This window comes from Giraffa tippelskirchi, chromosome 1 (genome assembly GCF_054371585.1).
Source record: "Giraffa tippelskirchi isolate mGirTip1 chromosome 1, T2T-mGirTip1v1.2.pri, whole genome shotgun sequence".
Lineage (NCBI taxonomy): Eukaryota > Metazoa > Chordata > Mammalia > Artiodactyla > Giraffidae > Giraffa > Giraffa tippelskirchi.
In genome coordinates this window covers 107,568,110-107,581,736 of record NC_137275.1, presented here as the reverse complement: position 1 = coordinate 107,581,736, position 13,627 = coordinate 107,568,110, and the positions used below count along the sequence as shown (strand labels likewise).

Here is a 13,627-nt window from a genome sequence, read left to right as displayed (position 1 = left end):
ACCAAATATAAAATACAGAAACTATAATAAAATGTTTTCACTTTATAAAATAGAATAGAATCATAGTTATTAGCGTTATTCTTTGAAGATAGCACATTCCATAAAACAAATCGCTACCTTGGATAAGGGCTCCTATGCATGATGTCCTAGGCATTCAGTTCAGTTCAGTCGCTCAGTCGTGTCTGACTGTTCGCGATCCAATGGACCGCAGCATGCCAGGTTTCCCTGTCCATCACCAACTCCCGGAGTTTACTCAAACTCATCTCCACTGACTCAGTGATGCCATCCAACCATCTCATCCTCTGTTGTCCCCTTCTCGTCCTGCCTTCAGTCTTTCCCAGCATCAGGGTCTTTTCAAATGAGTCAGCTCTTCTCATCAGGTGGCCAAAGGATTGGACCTTCAGCTTCAACATCAGTCCTTCCAATGAACACCCAGGACTGATCTCCTTTAGGAAGGACTGGTTGGATCTCCTTGCAGCCCAAGGGACTCTCAAGAGTCTTCTCCAACACCACAGTTCAAAAGCATCAATTCTTCGGCGCTCAGCTTTCTTTATAGTCCAACTCTCATACCCATACATGACTACTGGATAAACCTTAGCCTTGACGAGATGGACTTTTGTTGGCAAAGTAATGTCGCTATTTTTTAATATGCTGCCTGGGTTGGTCATAACTTTCCTTCCAAGGAGGAAGCATCTTTTAATTTTATGACTGCAGTCACCATCTGCAGCATTGGTGATTAGTATGTGGTTTTGGTATACAGATGTGTGTATGATCATGTGAACGGAAGCAGCGGGAGAAGCTCCCTTTGCTAGTTATTTTTCCTTGTTTGGGATATTCTTTCTAGGCTTTTAGTTTCACAATTGTGGGTGGGTTTTCTGGGGTCCGTGATTGTTTTAACGTGTGACCACAACCTGTGGCTATCACACCTTTTTGGATTTTCTTGGCGATAGTAGCGTGATCAGATGTCCCAGGTCTTAGAATGCCAGCAGACAGCCGAGGGCAATGGTTTCTGATTGAGTACAAGTATCAGGGAAGGAATTGACACACTCCCTCTGCAAAACATAGGAAGATCCAAGCTAGGGTCATTCCTGTGAACTGACTGGAAGAACCAATGGAAATGGTGCAAGATATCACACAAGTGTGTGCTTGGAGAGCTACAGTCCTTTTGTGGATGCAAGGTGCATTCTAAGTCTTTATGTCTTGTAAGTTTTTCCTTTTCTTCCTTTGCCTCTCCACCTCTTGGTAATCCTACTTGTGGCAAACACATGTTTACACATTGCTACATCAGGGATGCTGTGCATCGGGCTCAACAGTGCACTGCTTTTTGTAGACATTGCTTGTATTCTGTGTTCAACTGAACTGATAAAGTATGTTAACATTTTTCAAGTAGTGAAGTAAGTAAATTTTTGAAAACAATCCTTTTTTTTTTTCAGGGTTTCATAGTACTTTATTTTATTTTTAATTTGATTTACGGTGTTGTGCCAGTCTCTGGTGTACAGCAAAATGACTCAGTTATACACACATACAGTTTGTAGTACTCTAAAAGCCTGCATTTAATTCTAACAACAATGGGAAGTCAGTATATTTTTTTCAGGCTCTCTGTCTACTCTTTTTTTAAAAAAGCTCTCCATTCTCTATAATCTATCCACTTGTTTATGCTCTGGCTGCAAAGATAAATTTAAGGTTGATGTAAGCATATATAACATATCGAAGGTTGAGATAAATTAGAAGTGAGAATGAAAAAATATGCTTTTATGGTAAATTAAATGAGAATATGAAAACAAATAGCTCAAATCAGCAAACACTGAGTCTATCTTAAGGCACAGCAGCAGACCTTTAACATTAATAGTTTCTTTTAGTTTGGAATTTACATTTAGCATCTTGGCATTTAGTACTTTTCCAACACTTACAAAGTAGAAGATCGTATCTTTGTATTGGACATAGGAAATATCAGTATAAATGAAAATGTCTGGGAGTTTTATTTATCCATAAGTTAAATACGAGTCAACTACTTCACTGAAATTTCTTTCAAGTGATTTTTTTTTTGTGCGTGTATTTATTGGGAAGATGTGAGATGGTGACTAAATTTTGTCTTTGAGCTTCTCTATATTTTCACAAATACTTATACAACCAGTGTAAAAACTACATTTAAAAATAAAGCACAACGTTTAAAAAAATGTAAGGTAATTATGCCATAATGTTTCTAGGTTGTAGATAATTTTAAATTTCCTTTTAAATTTTTTTTTTTTTTTCTGTTTTCTCCAAGCTTACTGTGGAGGTGGGGAGAGGAGAAGCAGAGAAGGATATAATAGTTTAAGAAATTTATGCTGTTTCTATTGGTTTGTTTCTATATTTTCCAAGCTTCTTAAAAGAAAAACATAGTAACATGTAAATTTAGGTTTCTTGTCATAATTCAGCAGTCATTAATTATAAGAAGCTGCTATATACTGTTGAGAACAGTTATGTTTATTAAACCTACCTTTATCCTTTTCCAAATTACAAGTGCTAGTTGACTTATGTAAGAAAACTGTGTTACAAATATCAGAGTATGAGTATATGTACATGTTTGCTAATCTAAATCCCTTCTCTGGTGTGATATTTGAATATAAATATGAATGTCCAAGTACCATTTATTGATAGCTGCTTATACTGTGGAGGAATTAGAAGCATATTTCATGTGGATAAATGATGAGTATTTGGCAAAAGATAACACTAAATTTCCTAATAGGGACCCAGCCTGTTCTGAACCTTTGACCATCTCACATTCTTTATTCCAGAAAAATTAGAGGGCCATTCTGTTTCCCAAACACACACAGCTTTGTGTTTCTATGTTTGTGTTCATTCGGTTCATTTTGTCTGAAGTGCACATCCCCCATGTAGAACTTATGAAGTCCCATCCATCATCTTGGCCCTCTCAGCTACAGCTCCTTTAGAAGAGATTCCCTAATTTCCTCCGGGGGTGGGCGAGCACCTTTTGCATCTGAACCCCTGCAGGGCCTTCTCAATGGTCTCCCATCTGTACTCATGTTGTCCATATCCCGAGGCAATATACTTCTTAAGGGTAGCATTTGTGCAGTGCCTCTCTGCCTAACAGCTGTTTAAGAAACAGAATTGAAGGAGTGGATATCAATAGTTATTTTTCGTTGTTTGGGATATTCTTTCTAGGCTTTTAGTCATCGTTTGCCAATCCAGTCAGTCAACAAATATTTATTACATGCCTTCTACATAGCTGGGTATCTGAAGTACTTGAGTGAAAGGGAAAGGCGTTCCCTGTGTCCTCAATTCTAGACTAAGAAAAAGAGAGAAAAATTAAAAAACTGATGAAGCTAGATAAGGGCATTGTAGACTATAATAAGGAATTTGCATGGGGAAGCCTCTGGTATTCTTCACAGAGAATGAATTGATTCATACACAAATGATGAACTGATTCATACACAAATGAATCTTCAATATTGTTTTTTGAAGGTACTGGCTGTGATGTCCACCAGCTTCTTATAATGTGATAATGTTAACTTTGACTTGATCTCTACAAATGTAGAAATATTTCTATGCTGAAAGCAAGTATGTCATAGATATAAGTGCCATTCTTAATAATTACATGTTGGTAATTCTCAAGTTACTGTAAATAAAAAATCAATGCTATCCCCCACAATACCACAAAAATCAAATGGATTTCCAATAACTGCAGTTTTGAGTGTGTCTTTTCTGGTTTCTGAGGTCCTCGGGAAAAAGTGAATTTAGACTGCTTCCTCTTGACAGCTATTTGTATGAATGTAATTCAAGTTGGAGGATTTTAATCAGTTGAGATTATCATAAAATATATTAGACATGCGTGGGTATGTCCATATTGCTGAAGTGGCTTATTAAATATAACTTTATGATTGAGAATGGCAAAGAAATAGAATATACCTGATCTTCTATAGCTCAGTATGAATGTGTAGGTTTAATTTGTTGTTAATTTCATATCGCAGGCCCTGCGTTCCCCATCCTGCGCCTTGCTGGGGGGAGCAGTGTGCGTGAGGGCCGAGTGGAGGTCTACCATGCCGGTCAGTGGGGGACAGTCTGTGACGACCAGTGGGATGATGCAGATGCAGAAGTGGTCTGCAGGCAGCTGGGTCTGAGGTTGGTTCTTCTTCTTTTGTTTTGCTTACATTTCTAAGTTTATTACTTCCATACCCAAAGATAGGTGTGTTTAAATTGCACATTTCTTTGAACAAGTAGAAAAAGCCACCTTTTTGATCATTGTATTTGGCGGTAGTCTCCTTGAAGAGAATGTCTATGTACCTATAGATCTAACCTGTTTGTATCTGAATTCAACTGATTTTGTATCCTTAAGAACCTTAAGCCTTTTACCACTTTTTATCGGGAGCCTTTATAGGACTCCCAGGTAGTAACTAGCACGGTCAACTGCAGTAACTTACCAAAGTCATATGATGAAACTAGTTGTGAGGCTTTAACTGAAGTTCAACCTCTTTCCCCCAAATATCGTCTAAACTTTTGCCCTTTGCTCCTTATTTGTTAGGTATGTGCTTAGAACAAAGAATGTTTATTAATGTTCAAAGGAAATAATTCCTATGCAGGATATGGCAATGAAGCTTGTGGAATAAAGACAGAAAACCAATATTATATGTTGCTTTAGTTATGGTTACTTTGGAATAGTATGGTATAATTGTGTATCCTCTGATCCTTGTCTTTAGTGATTTTGAACATTGGTATAGCAGGCCTAAAAGTTTCTCTGAAATTATACTGGCAGATCTTCTGAAGTTGATATTTTACTTTAAATTGGAAAAAAATTATTTAGCATGTTGTGGCAGGTAGGGGTGGGTTGATGTGGAGACCTCTCAAAATTAAGTCTTCTCAGTTCTTGTTTCACTTTGTCCAGTTAAGCATAGTCTTTGACACTGGAGCATGATTTTTGAACCTTGAACCGTAATTTTTTTGCAATTGTTTTTGCAACTGACCCCTCCCCTCCCACTTTTTCAAAACTGTAGGTTAATATTAAAGTATTTTAAAACAAAATAAAGGTGTTTCAACATTTTACCTCTAAATACTTCAGTGTATACTTCACCTTTTAAAAATAAGAACATTGTCCTACATAGCCAAATTATCATCACAACTAATGTCAGTGGTAATCATTCTTACATTGTTTAATATCCTGTAATATTCAGATTTCCATAGGTGTTCCCACCATGTCCTTGACGGATGGTTTCTCTGTAGCAGAATTTAGCCCAGGGCCTTGTGGTGCATCTGGACGTTATACCCCCAAAGTCTTTTAATCCAGAACAGTTTCTTGTTTTTCCTAACACTGACTTGTTGCAGAGACCAAAGACCACACCAGTTGGTTTGTAGAATATCCTCCCTTCTGAATTTGTCTCATTCTGGTTCTTGTAACTTCTGAAATGGGAGGCTAGATCCAAAAGTTTGATTAGATAAACATCACTCAAGTATTTGCTTCCCAGGTGGCGCTACTGGTAAAGAACCCACTTGCTAATGCAGGATACTCAAGAGACCTGGGTTCGATCCCTGGGTTGGGAAGATCCCCTGGAGGAGGAAATGATAACCCACTCCAGTATTCTTGCCTGGAGAATTCCATAGACAGTGGAGCCTGGCGGGCTATAGTCTGTGGGGTCTCAAAGAGTTGAATACCACTGAGCAACTAACACTTTCACTTTCATAGTTTTAAAAGTGAGTCTAAAAATTCATGTTGTAATGTAGAGTTCTTTCTTGAGAGCCAAGATTTTTTTTTTTTTTCACTTACATAAACAGTTCTCAAACAAAGACTGTGTTGACAAACAATAGTCTACTGCATGGAAAGAATGTAGAGATAGAATCACAAGGAAGACTGTATTAATGTTGAACATATGTATGGGTTGAGTAAAGTGTTTACATCTTTCTCAAGCATTTGCTCGCTGCCATCTTTTGTATGAGGAGATTTGTGTTTGGAGAAGTGATGAAAAGGAAAAATATCTTCAAATATTCAAGACAGCAAAGATCTTCCACAAGCCTGTGTAATAACCAACAATCTAGCTTGGTGGAGATTTTCTTTTTATTATTAAGTACCCTAGGATCTGAGCTGATGCTGTTCTTTTGCTTTGTTTTTCTTTACTTTGATTTTCTACTTCTCTCATAACCTTGCAGTACAGCAGTATTCTGCAAGTGCTCTTCCCCTAGAATTTGTTTTGCTCACTTAAAGGCACAGTACTTTCAGATGCAATAATTTTTAATGTTGCATGTTTCATCTCAGTGGTACTTGCTTTGTTGAATTCCCAAAGGGAAACTATATCATGCCTCCCTGGAGTGCTGGTTACAATTTCTTTGTGAGATGCTGTCTTTGTTGACCCTCATCTTTTAATGGTGGCTGTAGATTTTGGTAGCTGGCAAGCGTCCTAAAACACAAAAGGAATAACTGTACTTAAGATATTTAAATTTGATTAATCCAGAACTCAGAGAAACATGAGGATTAGGAAAGGAAGAAGCCAAGTGTTAGAAAATTGAACTTGAGAATGCATACATATGCAGTGAAGTTTCAGATAGAGACATTTTAATTGGAGTTCCTTTTGTGCACTTAACATTAAAGCATTTCCTATGTCTTTCAGAACTCTTAAAAGCATAGCTGCTCATGGAACTGTGACATCATATTTTATTTTGTGGATATGCCATAATTTACATAAGAATTTTAAATTTTTGAGCGCTTTTTTCTTCTTAGGTTTTTTTTTTGGCTATAAAATTATCTTAAAGAAAGAACCATATTATTCCGTGGTCAAAATAAAAATTCTTCTCATGCTCTTTTTAAATATTTATTTGTTCTCTTGTTTTATTGTTTATTAATTTTTAAAATACTTTATAAACATTATTAGTATGTCCAATTATTGAGCAGAAAGGAGGCCTTATTTAACAGATGAGAAAGTTAGGCTCTCTGAGATTACTCAAAGTCCCCAAATTATACTGTGAATGAAGACTGGAATCTTGAGATTTGTGGCTCCCAAGGTAGGATTTTTCATTTCATGTTACACTGTTTGCAAAATAGGCAGGTATTAATAAGAATAAATATGAATACAAGCTGAAAGAAATAGGGAAGTCAAGGGAGAAAAGTTTATTGTAGGAGGAAATTGATGATGAGCATGTTTTAGACAGACTATATATTAATGTGCCACAGACACATCACTGAAAATGCCCCAAGAGACTGAAAGAAAGTAAAGTGTTTCAGAGTCTGCTCTAAAGCCAGACAAATTTTACTATCTAATGCTGGGCAAATTGTTTAACTTCTGCAACTCAGTTTCCTCATCTGTAAACAGTGGGTAATAACATCATGGGGTTGTAGGGAGGATTGAAAAAGTTAATACATTTGAAGCTGTTAGACCAGTGTCTGGGATACAGTAATCATTCAGTATACTTCAAAATATCATTATTGGAGATAGAGGGGATTGTTTTCCAGAAAGAAATATGGACTATTGACCAGTAAAAATGAGTTTTTCATCCAAATGTTATGTGTCACAAAATGATATTTGCTGTCAAAGAACCAATCTTTTATAACCTAGCAAGTAATTCTTTTTACACAATAGAATTGCCTAACTCCATTCTGTGTCTAGTCAAAGTAGTAGCTAAATCCAGGGATTGAGTTAGTCAGGTGGTATTTTTTATTTGCTCTTTTTCTATGAAAAACAGACAAATTTTATATGAATACAATCAGATTAGCTAAATAGGTTTAGGAATGTTTTGGATACGGATCAGACATAGGATCAGTTCGGTGTTTATTGGGGATTGCTGCTGTGTAGGTCAAACAGCTTTGCATAAAATAACCTAATAAATCGATGCATTATATCAGAAAACCCCTATTCCACAAATTTATTCTGTGGTCAGATGGTGAGAAAGTAGTAAAACTGGGACTGTTACTACAAATGAACTGCCAGGGCTGATGTGGACATACTTTTCATAATGGAAGGGAAGAGAACACACAACTTTATCAAATTTACATAGTACTTATTAGCCTTTAACAAACCATGAGTCTCATGTTGCTTTCCCTGGTATTAGACAATGTCTTAAACGGCAGAGTCATCCATTTCTTTGGTATTCCCCTGAAAGCTAATACAGTCCAGGACACCAGGAAATAGGCTGAAGGACTGTGTGAATTTATAAATATCATCTTAATTTTTAATGAACTCCAAAATTAGCTGGGAAACCTAGTTTGTTTTACATCATGATTTCTTCGTGTTTTTTTTGTTTTGTTTGGTTCTTGAATTTATTGCATTAATTTTTCTGATTAGTTTATTTTAATTAAACATTTTTGTGATCATTAAAATAATGGTTGTAAACAATGGAAAATATGGAGATGCATAAGGAAGAAAATAAAACACCCAAATGATGTTTTAAGGCTGCATTATAACATAGGTGATTTTCCCCAGAGTCACTATCCGGGGCTTCTGATCTCCCATCTAGTGTTCTCCCTTAAGGAAGGAACACAGTTTAGAGGCTGTTAATCAGGGCTTTTGCTTTTTCCTAGAACCTCTACCACATCTTTGACATATTTGAAATGCAATGTATTTCAGTTACTCTGTCCAGCCTGTCTCAAGTCACTCCCAAGTAATGAGTATTTTAGGTTTGTTATTTTTTTCTTGGGAATAGAAAGCCTTTAGTTTTTAATCTTTTAGCCTAGATTTTTAGTGCAAAGGATTTTAAGGATATGTAAAAATGCATTCTAACTGTTTTAATTTGATCACTGTAAGTTGAGCATCTTACAATATGCTCAGTGGCCATGGGTATTTCTTCTTCTGTACATAGCTTGTTTGTCTCCATTACCCTATTTTTGATGTTGGTCGTTTTTTCTTTTATTATGATAATAATAAATTATGATTATTTACTTCTAGGAATTTTTTTTATTTGATTGCTGTTATATTTTACAAATATATCTTTCACCTTCTTTGCCTTTTGATCTGGTTGTGGTGTATTTTGCCATACAATAGTTCAAATTTATGTGTTTGGTTTATTTATTACATAGTTCAAATTTATAAGTTTAACTTTTTTTAGTCTTTGTTTTCTGATTTCTTGGTTTTTCATCTTGCTCAGGAAATTCCCTTATTACCAAGGTTATAAGAACTATGTTATTATTATTTCATTGCATTGTATTAACTTTTTAGTCATCTTGTCTTCCTCTTTCCCTCCTTCCTCCCTTTCTTTCCTTCTTTCTATTTAAATTTTGAAACCATCTGGAGTTTATTTTTTGTTTCTGAGTTTGGGATCAAATTTTATTTTCTCTCATATTGGTCCCTGGTTTTATTTTAGCACCTAGTCTTGCCTCAAGGAATTATACTCACTGAAATTTTCTTTGACAGGTCTTTTTCTTTTCTAGCAATTGTCACAGGGCAGAGACCCAAGAGACGGTCAATCTGCCTTTCTCTAAAACTCTGCTCCTATCTGGCTTCCCCATGGCCTGCATTAGTCATCCTGTCTCTTCTGCTTCTACTCTCCAGCTTTCAGTGTTCTCTAAATCAGTTTCCATATTTGCTTTCATTAATCTCTTTCCTCTCGAGCAAGGGTCAGCAAACATTTTCCGTAAAGGGACAGATAGTGAATATTTTAGACTTTCCAATTACTCCACTGAGCTTTTGTGTAGTGCAAAAGCAGCCACAGACAATAATTTGGGAATGAGTGTGGCTTTGTTCTGATAAAACCTTATTTCTGGATAGTAAAATTTGAATTACATATATCAAAATTGCATTCCTGTTTTGGTTTTAAATTCTCAAGATAGTTATAATGTAAGGAGAAAAAGGCAACTTAAATAATGGGGAATAGATGCAGTATCGTTGAAAAGCAAACTAAAAATATAAATTCTCTAGTCTAAGAATTAAATGGCTGAAAAAGGCTGAAGATACAATTTCTGAAGTCATTTATCATTTTGACAGGCAATCATGATCTTCTTCACTGAAATCTGGGGTTCTAGAGAATATGGTGTCACTTTGAATTGTGAGAGAAGTAAATTTAGTCAAATAAATTTGAGTGAAGAGATGTTTGACCATGAGTAACAGAGAACTGAAAATAACCATGGCTTAAACAAGACATGAGAAATGCCAGGCTGGATGAGTTACAAGCTGGAATCAAAACAGTCAGGAGAAACATCAACAACCTCAGATATGCTGATAATACCACTCTAATGGCAGAAAGCAAAGAGGAATTAAAGAGCCTCTTGATGAGGGCAAAGGAGGAGGGTGAAAGAGCTGGCTTAAAACTAAATATTAAAAAAGCTAAGATGATGGCATCCAGCCCCATTCCTTCATGGCAAAGAGAGGGGGAAAAGGTGGAAGCAGTGGCAGATCTCTTCTTCTTGGGCTCCAAAATCACTGTGGACGGTGACTGCAGCCATGAAATCAGTAGATATTTGCTTCTTGGCAGGGAAGCTGTGACAAACCTAGACCATGTGTTAAAAAGCAGAGACATTACTCTGCCGACAAAGGTCCGTATCGTCAAGGATATGGTCTTGCCAGTGGTCATGTCCGGTTGTGAGAACTGGACTGTAAAGAAGGCGGAGCACCGAAGAATTGATGCCTTCAAACTGTGGTGCTGGAGAAGACTCCTAAAAGTCACTTGGACAGCAAGGAGATCAAACCAGTCAATCTTAAGGGAAATCGACACTGAATATTTGTTGGCAGGACTGATGCTGCAGCTGAAACTCCAGTCTTTTGGTCATCTGATGTGAACAGCTGACTCACTGGAAAAATCCCTGATGCTGGTAAAGATTGAGGGCAGAAGGAGAAGAGGTCATCAGAGGATGAGATGGCTGTCCAGCATCATTGATGCAATGGACATGAACTTGGGCACACTTTGGGAGATGGTGAGGGACAAGGAGGCCTGGTGTGCTGCAGTCCATGGGGTTGCAAAGGGTCAGACGTGACCGCGTGGCTGAACAACAACAACAAAGACAAGAGTCTATTTCTCTCTCTGGAGACTGGAGATAGTTAATTCAAGGTTGGTTCGGTGGTTCCACAGTCATCAGGGCCCCAGACTCTAGCTTGTAGCTCTTTCATTCTTAGTTTGGTACTTTATGGACCAAGATAGATACAGTGGAGTGAATTGATACGGAAAATTATAAATTAATCATAAGTTTACCTTTGCCAGAGGCAAAAGAAGAAACAGGTCAGACTAACCTTCAATCTGACTTATGTTCTTATGTTTGTTCAGTGGCATTGCCAAAGCGTGGAAACAGGCGTATTTTGGGGAAGGGTCTGGCCCAGTAATGTTGGATGAAGTACGCTGCACTGGGAATGAGCTTTCTATTGAGCAGTGTCCAAAGAGTTCCTGGGGAGAGCATAACTGTGACCATGAAGAAGATGCTGGAGTGTCCTGTACCCCTCTAACAGGTAGGAACTTCACCCTGTCAACCTAGCCACTCTTGCCTTCGCCCGTATTTGGGCTTAACTTCCCTTCTCAATTTAGCTGATATTACTAAATGAACTTACAAATAAATCCCCCAAATAAGACATAAAAAGAATATACACTGTATATTATAATGCTATCTCTTTATTTATAGATATTTCTGAATTTTTCAGTTGAAAGCTACACAATCCTATAAAGTAATTAAGAATATATGATCTTGTTGCAATATATAGTACCTAGTAGTCAGAATCAGTGTACAATGCTACATTTAGGATGTTAGATTTTATAATTATACATTTAGTCCATTCATTTATTAGCCTGTCTTGACTCTCAGAATGTGTTTATAGCTGGTAAAACTATTTTGATGGGATTGTTGATTAAAGCACACTATTAAAGAACCAGGTTAACCTTTGCTGTGCTGAATATTCAGACTGTTCCAAATCACAGCATGCTTGTCAAGCTATGTCTTGTGTTGCAAGAAGGACATGTCTGAGTGCAAATGAGTGTATGTGTATGTACTTAAATGTTTGAGGGGAAGAAGAGAGAAATGGATGGGCAAGAGAAGTTGGGTCAACACAAATCTGTTGTTTCTATAGCAAAAAGAGCTTGAAGAAAAAAATTAAGGCTTTAATATTTCTTTAAAAAAGTCAAATGAAATACTTCTGACAGACTGTGAAATGCTGAAGGTCTACTTTTTTATTTACATAGCTCTGTATACACTGTTGTTTTATTAGAATAACCCATTTATACACAAAACAAATAGAAAATTTATACCAGATTGTAAGCCAGAGCACTTCATCTTCTTGAGCCTCCATTTCCTCCTCTTTCAAATGAGGATAGTCTTGTACTGTTGCTGGGATGGTCAAATGAGGTAACAGGTGTAACAATGCTTTGCAAACAGTGAAATTTTACATTAATAATGATTCTGTTGCTAGGAGACCTTAATTTACTTTGAATGATCCCAGAGATTCATGAAAAGTATGACTTTCTCCCAAGATTATTTATATATTTCATTTGGGAAGAGGGACAGTGTTTGGATTATTTTGGATGGAAATGGCCTCTTATACTTTTTGGGGAATGAATTTATTATATTGTGTATCTGCTTAGAAGCTTTTTACAGGATTTTCTGGGAATTAAGTATTCATTTAATTTCAGAAGACTGAAATTTAGATTTGTATTATCGATAAAAGAACACAGGCAAAACATGCACCCTAGTTTTTATTCCCTTCTCCAGGGGATCTTCCCAACTCAGGAATTGAACCTGGGTCTCCTGCATTGCAGGTGGATTCTTTACCATCTGAGCCACCAGGAAATCCTTTATGAATGCCTAAGGAATAGTAATAAATATTTTGACATGATAGATCACTCTTTAACCAGAGTAGCTTTTTCTGTCTTCATATTTCAGTATTTTTTCATTCACAGTTAAATTTTTCAGCTATTTCCAAGTTACTGTGTTTTTATACTTTTTAAATTAAAGTGACAAATATTGCTCATACTTTTAAGGAGATTAAAACCATAAGAAATTTCCCAAGTATTATTTAATCTGAAGAAATCTAAATAGTTACTTTGGAATTATATCAGAGTATATTTTTCTAGTTAGACACAAGAGTAGAAATAAAAGGGAAGTAGTTTGTTAGGACCGATATGTGTTATGACTTTGTTCAAGAACAATCCCGTTAATGATCTCAGATCACTGAGCACAGTTCTATGCTTGTGTGCTTAGTTGCTTCAGCTGTGAATGACTCTTTGCCACCCCATGGACCGTAGTCCTCCAGGCTCTTCGGTTCATGGGAAGAATCCTGGAGTGGGGTGCCATTTTCTTCTCCAGGGTATCTTCCCGATCCAGGGATTGAACTCAGGTCTCCAGCATTGCAGACAGGCTCTTTACTGTCCGAGCTACCAAGGACAATTCTAATAGGAGTTTAAAAAAAGGCCTCGAGAGAGATCTGGGTAGGATGATATTTCTCATGAAATTACAATGTTGCTCTGCCTTTTTCTGATCATTATTTGCTCAGTCTCCGTGTCTTCTTCTTGTCGCAGATGGCGTCATCAGACTTGCAGGTGGTAAAGGCAGCCATGAGCGTCGCCTGGAAGTGTATTACAGGGGACAGTGGGGGACTGTCTGTAATGATGGCTGGACTGATCTTAATACCTATGTGGTTTGCTGACAGCTGGGATTTAAGTAAGATCTATTGATATGAGATAGCTAAATGCCAAGCTATATTTTTAAAAGTCTTATTTTGTCACCCTTGCTTGTAAT

The 13,627-nt window shown here is 36.8% G+C and overlaps 2 protein-coding genes across 5 annotated transcripts in view; one reads left to right on the top strand and one right to left on the bottom strand.

The window, feature by feature from the left end:
• Window positions 1-13,627, bottom strand: part of LOC145506668 (uncharacterized) — a 95,923-nt gene that overhangs the window by 10,412 nt on the left and 71,884 nt on the right. The window contains exon 2 of one of the 4 annotated variants that reach the window (XR_014054148.1): window positions 2,972-3,094. The exons of 2 other annotated variants lie outside the window; for them this stretch is intronic. Coding sequence is in view for 1 of the 2 variants with exons in the window: in XM_081491878.1 (XP_081348004.1) it covers window positions 6,342-6,386 (45 nt within the window). In the remaining variant the exon portion in view is untranslated. Of the gene's footprint in view, window positions 1-2,971; window positions 3,095-6,202; window positions 6,387-13,627 lie in introns of all 4 variants that reach the window. One more of the 4 variants, XM_081491878.1, reaches the window with a different exon arrangement.
• LOC145505889 (neurotrypsin-like) overlaps window positions 1-13,627 on the top strand; it is a 73,595-nt gene that overhangs the window by 24,524 nt on the left and 35,444 nt on the right. The window contains 3 exon segments of the mRNA XM_081489118.1: window positions 3,972-4,122; window positions 11,173-11,351; window positions 13,408-13,549. Of these exon segments, the coding sequence (XP_081345244.1) occupies window positions 3,972-4,122; window positions 11,173-11,351; window positions 13,408-13,549 (472 nt within the window).